At 37.3% G+C, this 10,695-nt stretch overlaps 1 protein-coding gene across 4 annotated transcripts; it reads left to right on the top strand.

Annotated features, from left to right (window-relative positions):
• The first annotated feature begins 215 nt into the window (after positions 1-215).
• Positions 216-10,375, top strand: SPIC (Spi-C transcription factor). 4 transcript variants are annotated; one of them, XM_065743140.1, is made up of 7 exons: positions 216-280; positions 580-608; positions 2,743-2,769; positions 3,408-3,501; positions 5,291-5,403; positions 6,105-6,213; positions 9,205-10,375. In XM_065743140.1, the coding sequence occupies exons 3-7, from the start codon at positions 2,764-2,766 to the stop codon at positions 9,630-9,632; spliced, it is 750 nt and encodes a 249-aa protein (XP_065599212.1). In that variant the 5' UTR covers positions 216-280; positions 580-608; positions 2,743-2,763; the 3' UTR covers positions 9,633-10,375. The 4 variants fall into 4 exon arrangements, with proteins under 4 accessions (XP_065599212.1, XP_065599211.1, XP_065599210.1 ...); XM_065743139.1 differs by lacking the exon at positions 580-608 and having other exon boundaries at positions 243-280; XM_065743138.1 differs by lacking the exon at positions 216-280 and having other exon boundaries at positions 592-608; positions 3,392-3,501.
• The last annotated feature ends 320 nt before the right edge of the window (positions 10,376-10,695 follow it).

The raw sequence follows: 10,695 nt of genomic DNA, 5'->3' as shown, positions 1-10,695 counted from the left end.
ACTGCTTGGAATCTTCATGGTTTTTTTTAAGTAGTTACAACATTTAGTTTTATTTTATTTGTTTAAATCACCCTTCTTTTCTGCTTAATTAAGGCCATGCTAGTACTGTACTACACCTTTACTATTTAAAAAAATTCCCTTCCCAAAACACTTCCCCAAAATCAGCTATTTAATGCAGCCCCTTTGCCAGCCCATTGCTATGGGAACTCAGTCTTTCAGTCTTTCATTTATTTATGAAAACGGAGAGATTCTTGTGTTGTGTTTAGAACTGAAATTCTAGGTAAGTGTTCAGATTTTTTTTTAATTTATTTATTATGTAACTTTTTCTTCCTTTTTATTTATTTTTTAATGAAATCAGTTCTGTAGTTGGTATGACCATTCAGCAGTATGTTGCTGACAGTGGTATTCTTCAGTACCCTTTCAGGTTTTGAAAAGCATCAGTTGCAGATGATCTGTCAAGTTTACCATTTGTCATTTTGAAGTTTGAGTTAGACAAATGCATTTTAAGGAAAGTGAGTTAATTAAAATTATGATAACTAGGATCTTTACCCATGAGATTCATGTCTTTAGCTTCTACAGCTCTATATTCCAAGAATCTGGCAACCATTGTAAGTAAAGAATTAATTTTGTCTGTTCTGGCTCTATATTGAAATTAGTTTGTTGAAATAATTGCTGGGCTGAAATCAAAAAGAGAAATACCATTGGCTCTGGCACGGTCAATTAACTAAATCACAAGGATTTCACTTCACATGCTGAGATCTTTCTGACATGTATAATCATCAAGACTTTAGAAAGCTTTTATGCATGTTGATAGTATTTTATGGTGTACTTTAATGTATGTATATTCTGTCCGAGGCATAATTAGCAGGTTAGAACATCCATCATGAGTCTTGGCTGAAAATATTTCTCACTTATATTTAAGCATCATTTCTCTCCTTTACATTTTAAAACAACACACACAGACCAATTTTGTTGTCTGCAGAAATCACTACCAAAATGGCCAGTTTTTTCAATAGATTATAATCAAAGCTTTAAGGAGCAAAATAAAAATAATAAAAAAAACTTTTTATTGTTAATTTTTGCCATTTTGACATATAAGTGTAAATGAGAACAAAAAAAAAAGAAGCAAGTTATAAAAAAATTCAGTTATTATAATCTGTAACAAATGTAGACAATGTCAAGAAGAGGTAATAAGAAATTATTTCTGAGTAATGTTGTATATAAAAGAATACTCTATATTAAGATATCTGAAAAGTTGTATCTTTTCACTGTTTATTAAACAGTGAAATATGGTTTGGAACTCGAACTTACCCTGGTAGTTTTTGTATATTCACATAAAGTCAGATACTAATCTACATAATGGAAAAATCCAAGCTTCTTTCTACTATATCTGAAGAACAAAAGGACTTAAATGTTTCCATTTAATTCTAGTCAGTATTTTCTTTGAGAAAGCTGTAGTTGAGCTAAGACTAAATATCAACAGTAATTAATTTTCCTAGAATAATAGAAACACCAAGGCTGGAAAAGACCTACAAGATCATCGAGTCCAACTATCCACCTATCACCAATAGTTCTCTCTAAATCTTGTTCTTCAGCACGTCTAAATGTTCCTTGAATACCTCCAAATTTGGTGACTCCACCACCTCCCTGGGCAGCCCATTCCAGCGCCTGATCACTCTTTCTGAGGAGAAGCATTTCCTAATATCCAGTCTGAATTTCCCCTGGCAGCACTTCAAACCATTCCCTCTTGTCCTATCACTAGTTACAAGAGAGGAGAGGCTGCCCCCCAGCTTACTACTACCTCCCTTCATGTAGTTATAGAGAGCAATAAGGTCTCCCTTGAGCCTCTTGCTGACTGAACAATCTCGGCTCCCTCTTAAGGCCTGTTCCTCTTAAGGCCTGTTCCCCAGAACCCTCACTAGCTTCACTGCCCTTCTCTGGACGTACTCCATGGCCTCAGTGTCTTTCTTGCAGTGATGGGCCCAAAACTGAACACAGTACTCAAGGTGTGGTCTCACCAGTGCCGAGTACAGGGGGAAAATTACCTCTCTGTTCCTGCTGGCAACTATTTATGATACAGGCCAGGATGCCATTGGCCTTCTTGGCTACCTGGGCACGCTGCTGGCTCATGTTCAGATGAGCATTGACCAATACCCCCAGGTCTGTTTCCTCTACACGGTATACCAACCGCTCAGTCCAAGCCTGTAGCATTGCCTGGGGTTGTTATGGCCAAAATGCAGGACCTGGCACTTGGTCTTATTGAACTTCATCTCATTGGATTCAGCCCAGCAATCCACCCAGTCCAGATCCCTCTGTCGGGCCTCACTACCCCCAGGCAGATCAACTCTTCCAGCCAACTTGGTGTCATCTGAAAGCTTACTGAGGGTGTGCTCAATGCCCTTGTCCAGGTCATCCATAAAGAGATTGAAGAGGACAGACCCCTGGGGAACACCACTCGTGACCGCTCTTCACATCGTATGGTCTTTAAGAATATGTTTAAGATGATACTGATGGCAATGTAAATGCTATACTACATCTGTAATGAAAGATAGTATGAATTGTAAAACAAAAAATGTTACACGCATTTAGTTGCATTAAAATAAAATACCACTTTCTAATTCTAATCTATCAGTAGTATTATTTTTATTTAATCACTAGAAGTACCATGCATTTCATTTAGTTAATTTTATTTATGCTGATATTGTTTATTTTGAAATATGCAACTTTTTTTTTTTTTAACAGGATTCAAGCTTTGATATCTAAATGATGGTAAGTTTACAACGCCTTTATTATTTCAGTACTGAAAGCTTCAAATACACTACAGAAAACTCTTAGGCCAACGCAGATTTTGGGAGGATGTTTTTTACCTTTAGTTGAAATACATGGTGTTCCAAAATGACAATAAAATTTACTGAAAATCCATGCTTTGTTTCCTATATTGGCATAATATAACATTTTCTCCACATAAGCAATTCCTGATTTGCAAGTAATACTTTTTGTCATGTTGATGATATTGAATGATAATATTGGCTTCATAAATCATGTTAAGCAAGTGATATATACCTCTGCACTAAATGCTATAAAATGCTGTAATAACGGTAACACCCTTTAAGTAAACTTCTGCTGCAAATGAAGGAAATGAACCTTGAAACATTTGCCCGAGTGAGTAATGTTACCCGTGAGAGTTTTCCCACTGACCTCAAAGAGACTTCTCATAGGAGTGAGAACTTTCTCATAATAGTAAAGATTCTGGTAATGCTTAATTTTCTGCAAAATACGTATTCCAGGAGGATGGTATGATACCTGTATATTCTATGTAATCGCTGTATTTATTTGAGATTTTCCTACTGATGATATTGAAGCACGCCTGATCTTTTCTGACTTTTGACAGAAATATGTTCTTACAGAGTTTTCCTGATCAAGACATACTGGGCCAGGCTTTTGAAGATGCACTAGAAGTACTTCAGCAGCACTCTGACAAAGAAATGCAGTACTCACAAGGTAAATGGGGGATGTTGCTTTATTTTACTTCCAGCTTTATATTCTTACGGAAAAGTGTACCTTAAAAGATGGTTCTGGGAGAGTAATTTCCAAGAGGTGGATTAATGGACAACTGAGGAGTACGATGGCTGTGGCAGGGAGTTTGGAACTGAAAGATCATTGAGGACCCTTCCAACCCAAGCCATTTTATGATGAAAATTGGGAAGAGGGGTTGGAGGGTTTTTGTACCTGACACTGGCTAGAGTGGTTTGCATCTTCCAAGCCACGTCGCAGAGAAGTTACTGGACAGCCCCTCTTCCCCCTCCATCTGGTATTAACCAAGCTGTTTTGAGCTAAATAAAACATGTAAGACCAGAGTGCAACAGGCACATTCCAGTTTTAATGTTTCAATTGAAAAATGCCTTTATGTTACATTGTAAATAAATTGATATAGGAATGAATTCCAGTGCAAAGACTAAAAGAAGCTGATGAATTCAACATGTGACTTTTGTTTCCATAATTGCTTTTTTACATTAAGGTACAAATTTTAAATATTTTTAGGCAGAGTCTATGTAGACTTAGTAGATAAGCTATTTTCTTGGCTTCTAGATTAAGATTTATTAATTACAAAACTTAAAATATAGGTAAGCTGCATATTGCTCCTGTTCAGGCAAGATATTTGCAATTAAAATGCTATAAAATTTAAAATATATCACTGGTGTTTTTATATCATGAATAGAAATGGAAGGAAAGAGGCTTTGATGCAAATCCTCTAAGTTCGGAGAAAACATATTTACTGTCTTCTGTGAGGAATGTATTTCATGCAAGAAATTTTGTATAAACATTTATCTGTGATATATTGAAATGTAAATAAGTCCAATTAACTCATATCTTCAGCCATGGTTGATACGTTTTTGCCTCCACTTCAGTGGTAATTTGTACACTGAAGTACCCACTACGTATAAATGCTCACAATGTTCTAGCCTGTATCTGTTATCAGGGCCAAGAGAGAGACATTTGAACACTTGCAATTCAGTGTTCATTTATTTCCTGTTGCTCATATTGCTCCACTTGCAGTAGTTGTACTCTCCAAATGTTCTGACCTTCCACAGCACATAAATTCTTCCAGTGTCTTAGACCAGTGTCCTTTTCTGCTTCTTTTAAACATCTTGAAGTCCTGGGTACCTTCTGAGTTTTCTTTCAGGCACTGCAGATGCTCTGAGTTCTTTTTTTCCCATAACTGATTTTAAGTAGTAATGCTTTTAGATAACTGAGACAGTAATGACCAGAATCATATTTACCAGTTTCTGTCCTTCATTTGATTCACGTTTCTATACTCTGACTTGCACTGTACTAATGACTTGCTAAAGAATCATGTGGCATTCCCTTTTCCTGTTCAAAACATGCAAAATAATCTGCTACAATTACTCCATTCCCTGCATTTGATGACAAGTTTGGCCATCCTTTTTTCTATTAAGCAAACTATCTCACAATACTATAAATTAACTGACATTTTATCTTAAAAAACATTGCTTTAAATCATGAAAGTTAGCAAAAACAGCCAATGGGCATGGTTAGCAGTACCAATATAGGTACCTGTATGTATGCAGGTTGTGTTGGGTAACTGGCATGAAATGTTCTGGCTACAGAGGGTTTATTATTTGGATGGCAAGAATAGGACAATTGCATTTTGACAGGCTCAGTGGCATGTAAGGTTGTTTGCTGCAGTTGGTTTTTTTAATTATTTTTTTATTTTTTATTTTTTTCTTCCTTCTCTCTTTTTAACTCAGTTTTTGCTCCAAATTCTCAGGTTATAAAAATTGCCTGACTGTGGTCAACCATCATCCCCACCTCCGAGCAAGTCCCAGCTACTCTGCAGTACCCTCTACAGAGGACCCAGGATATAGCTGGAGAACTGTGATAGTAAGTGAGCTAATTATTACGGATATAAAGTGAAAACTGTCTGACTGTGATTTCTAACAGAAATAATTGTGCTACCTATATCACAAACTAAGTCTGGCCCGGAATAATTCAGGTAAAACCAAATTGGGACATATCTGCAATTATATTTAATAGTCTCTCTTTAAGAGCTGTTGGTGCTATTCTGTGGTTCACTCTGTAAAGTAGAGTACAACAAACAACCAACAATTTTTAGCCTGTGGAGCCCATCTTCATTCTGGAAATGTGGCCTGCAGATGTGGTGGGAAATGGGTGGTGAAGGGAAGATCATTTAAGGTAAATTAAATCCACAAAAGCCCATTTATAATGAGCAGAATAGTGAGAATGTAACATAGGAAGGACAAAGTCTCTTCCGAGACACAGTCCAAGTGGCCCTTGACTTTTATTGACTCTGAAAGAAATGACCACAATTCCTCTTCTGCTTCCAGCAGAATGGCTGAAGATGCAGAGTGAGGCAATTACTCTGATTTCACTCTTAACTTCTCCTCTAGTGGGCCATCATTCCCATTGAACACTCTGGTGTAGCTTTTTACTGATAGAGTACACTGCATGCCTTTGTGGCTGTGAAAAATCTTCTGTGGATCAGGGGATGAGAAGTCGCCTTTTTAAGGTTACAGGTAATTAACTCTTAAGTTGCTAACTCTTCATTGTCTTAATTCTTGAAGAACAGTGCCACGGATTTTTATGCAGATGATTCTGTCTACCATACATTGCAGAATACTCCAGAAAGCCAAATGATGCATGCTGCTGCTGTCCAGCCAAAAGCAGGGAAAGGTATATAGAAAGAATATATCTTGATTGTGTGAATTTAAAATTCCCTTGATGAGTCTTGCTTTCTATGTTCTAGGTTTCTTTTAACTTTTGATAGGAAACAATATGTTAATATTTAACTGTGACTAGAACACAACTGCAGATGTTCAGTTCCTGTCTGCTAAATCTTATACTTTAAGATAAATCTCCTAATTTCTCATTCTCTCCTCTTTTTTATTACATGGAAAAGTGAACCAGGGATGCATTTTCACTTCAAATCATCTCAGTTGAGGTCTGATGCAATGAAGTACAGCAATATCTTTCATCAATCGATGAGATTTCCACAGCTTCCACCCTGAGCTATCATACCTACTTTTGACTGTGGAGTCTTTTTGAGCAGCTTCCTAATTTTCTTGGTTTTTTGAAATCCCCTTCTCATAACTGTAACCACATGCTGTCAGTTTTGAGTATCATCCCTTCCCGCTGATGGTGGGTACTATGGTTTCTGTTGCTTAATAGCTCAGCTATTACAAGTTCCTTGGGACAATGGGAAGAATAATCTCTTAAGTTCAGGATTCCTAATCCTTGAAATTCAGTGTCACAAACACAAACATGTCAATCTGGAAATGTTGCTCTTTTGAATTTTACCCAGTGTTGCACCTGAGAATTTTATTACATTAGCTGAAGTTACTTTCAGTTGTCAATGTTCTGTTAAGCTGTATTTCCTGTATCATGTTTCTTTTACACTATTATCAATTAATTTGCTCTGTATCTATACACTTTTAGTCCTCTTGAGCCCCTATTGGTGGATGAGAAGTTGTCTGTACAGTAGCGAGTAGTGTGGCCCTTTAGGAATAGATCTGTAGATGAAACAACCAGCACTGCGGATCTAAACTCCATGTTTAATGTGTTTCACAGCAGTTATTAGGGCTATCTCTAGGGTGGCCACAGGCTCTGAAATTTACAGTGACTTAAGTATGCTTCTGGAAAGCATTTTTAATCTGTTTTCATCTGAAACAAGTCTAGATCACACGCTTCAAGACCATTCCTTGATATGAACTAAAGCATGGTGAGTGGAGACAATCAAGAGAGTAATTCAGAAGACACATTCAGAGACAATTAAGCTGCTTTAGGCCAATTCAGCACAGAAACTTGGTTCAGATGCTCTGAAACATCTTCTGGAGGAGCAACTTCTCTCCAGTAGCCACATGAAAACCTGTACATAAAATTAGTCTGCTGGCTTGGGTTGGCTGTGAGACAGTTTGAGGATAGGCAGTGCTCACTCATGCAATGTGAAGATCCATGCAATAACAATCCTAGCTCAAATTGGTGTGTCTGCATGGTGTAGGGCTTCGGCAATACTAAATGAGGCATACAAACATATTTTCAGTCTCACATATGAGCCCTTATGCACTCTCAAACCAAGTTGGAGAATGTTGGAGAAAGAAGTATGTGTGTGTGTGTCTAGAAATAAAAGCTTGGGCAGAAATGGCAGCTGAAATAAGAGGATAGACAGCATGAACTCTGAGATGCTGGTACATACACAGTCACATAATTGTTTTCCTGCACAGACTCAGTCTGCAGTAGCTAGAGGCTCTGACAAGGAGAAAAAACATCTAGATGTCCCCCTTACTTCATTCATTCTAACACAGATTCATAGGATTATAGGATAACTCAGGTTGGAGGGGGTCTAAGCATGTCACTCACTATGATTCAGAAGTGCTTGATGTGGCCATGAAGTCTTCATCTGTCCGCTTTTAAGCTACTCATTTTGGTAATATTATATGTATTTGTAGTAAAAAATGTACTTCCAGCTACAGGCCAATTTTTATTTAGATCCTGAAACTTTATAGTTTTTTTGGAAAGTACCTCTGTTTTCAGGATCTTCTTCCTAATCTGGCCACTTCCCTCCTATTTCCTTATCACCAGAAGCAGAGTTACTGTCATCCCTGACAGATGTCTTGGCTCGACCTCACTGTTCCTTAGCAACTGCCACTTTTCCCCAGCCTTCAGTTTAAAATAGCCATGCAAGACAAGACTTTATGAAATTTAGGTGCAGCTGCTTGTTTCCACTTCTGTTGAAGTGGAAGCCGTTCTTCTGCATATACTCTTCTTTCTGCAAAATGTTCCTCTTTGTCTCATAATCTTCACTGCTTCCTCCTTATGGCAGCTTCTTGGTCACCCTTGGCTCTGTGAAGGGAACTAGGACCTAAGTAAATCTAAGGGACCTAAGGAGACAAGGCCTAAGTGAAACTAAATAAGCTTTCCTAGTAAACTTAAGTTTGAGAGCTGAACCTTTGGGAAGGAGAATTTACTTTACTTCCTTTATTCTGCATTGGAAGGCAAGTTGAAATTTCTATATGCTTTTAGAAATATGCCGTGTGCAAGAAGGTATAGCTCCTTATTAACTAGGTGAGGCTTACAATGCAAAACTAGCTTACTTTTCTTGCTCACTCCTCCTTATATCAGAGCCTAGCTTGCTTCCTCAAAACAGTCTCAAAACAAACCTGTCAAAATTGGTTCATCTCAAAATCTTTAATTTTTGATTAAGAAGAGAAAACATTTATTATGAAGCATTCAGATTGGATCTCCAGAACATCTTGCCAGCACTGCCTGAAGACATAATTTCCTGCAAAGTGTCTGAAGATTGCTAAAAGTGGCTTCTGGCACCTATCATACATCGAAGTCACCAAATATTTGTCATGATCCATTAAAAACCTGCTCTCAAAATTCTAATGACCAAATCCCTTTCTGTCACTGCAGATCTGTATGTTATTTCAGAGCTATCATCCCACTTGCTGTTGCTGGTCTTCGTTTTAATATATTGATCTTTTAAGTGAATATATCAATCTTTAAATTTTTTAATGAAGTTTATATCGATCTTGTAATTTTTGACAGTTTACTAGGTTTACTCACAATTTTCTTTTCATATCCTTTCCAGGAATAGGACAACTGCTTACCTTTTAAGACAAGCATGAGTTCTGGTCTGACCTTTTGTCCTTTATTTCTTGATAGGTAGGAAAAAACTTCGTCTGTTTGAGTACCTCCATGAGTCTCTGTACGATCCAGCCATGGCAAATTGCATCCAGTGGGTGGATAAGCCCAATGGTGTCTTCCAGTTTGTCTCCAAAAACAAGGAGAAACTTGCAGAGTTGTGGGGAGAAAGAAAGGGAAACCGCAAGATCATGACATATCAGAAAATGGCCAGAGCACTGAGGAATTATGGAAGAACAGGTGAAATCATTAAAATTCGAAGGAAGCTGACATACCAGTTCAGCGCTGTTGTTTTACAAAGACTTGCTCCATCCTACTTCTTGGGAAAAGAAACTGTTTATCATCCGTACATTCAGCCTAATCAAGAATATCAATGTGCAGATGACTGGATCAATTACAACAGTTACATGTATAACAATGGTTATGCATTACAGCATACTAACAGCTAGACATCACATTAACAGCTTGTAATACTTTCCAGCACAGGAACTCTTTTCTATACATAGCTTTTCTTATATTATATCATGCAAGCACATGAAGAGGGCTTAAAAATGATCTTAACCTACTTTCATTCCTTTTGAAGTTACCAATAAAGAGTCATTGAATATCGAAGAAAAACAGCAGCTGTAGGGCAGATTCTATTCTCTCTGGTATTAATCAAAGGAAGCACTTCAAACTCAAGCTAGTATATTCAAGATAGGGATCAAGACTTTTGTCTGCAGTCTGAATCAGAGATCCCATCCTGATAATGCTCACTCACTTCATTAAAAGTTCTGTGCATATCCCCAACTTTCCAATCAGAATGCAGGTGCTATTGAACCATAGCTCTCAATTGGATGCATGTGAGTTAGAAAGGGAAGAGATTTGCCAACTGTGCTAAGCTACTGTCTGCTTTTTCATCAATGCTCTTGATTAAGAGATGATTTCTGAGTGAATCCCTGGCTGAACTATAGAGTCCACATGAAGGTGCACCTGTTGATCAAGTTGTTAGTCCCTAATCACTTATATTAACATATTTTAGCACAGATCCTGACACATAGTATTATGATCACCAGGTGTGCATTTCACGGTTGGCAAGGGATTCTTTGGGAAAGAGACCATAACATGTCAGAGTTAGTAAAGGATTATGCTTTTTATAAAGTTATTTACAGTTCTCTTTCACTAATATGAGAAGCTGCTCTTTCATTCATGAGTTTTATACTTAGCTGACGAACCCAGCTTTGTTATTTATAACCATCTTTGGAGTTATAACTTTATATATAGAAATACAGTATTGCTTCTCCAGCGATTTTTCTGCATGGTACTGTTGCTGAGAGACTCAGTGATTTTACCTTCTCTTCATGGAGAAGAACAGTAAATTTAGATAAAAAAGAGAGTACTATCGTCTTATGCCAGGACAATACCAGTAAGTATATTCTGTCTGATACTTCTATTCCTTTGTCAGCTTGTATCATCATATGGTTTGGCTCTTGTGTTAAAATACTTACATTTGACTGCATTCAACTTTGTGTT

This window comes from Cyrtonyx montezumae, unplaced genomic scaffold, assembly GCF_038088225.1.
Source record: "Cyrtonyx montezumae isolate F1298 unplaced genomic scaffold, pur_monq_1.0 scaffold_3, whole genome shotgun sequence".
NCBI classification, from domain to species: domain Eukaryota; kingdom Metazoa; phylum Chordata; class Aves; order Galliformes; family Odontophoridae; genus Cyrtonyx; species Cyrtonyx montezumae.
This window is presented reverse-complemented; position numbering and strand designations above follow the sequence as displayed.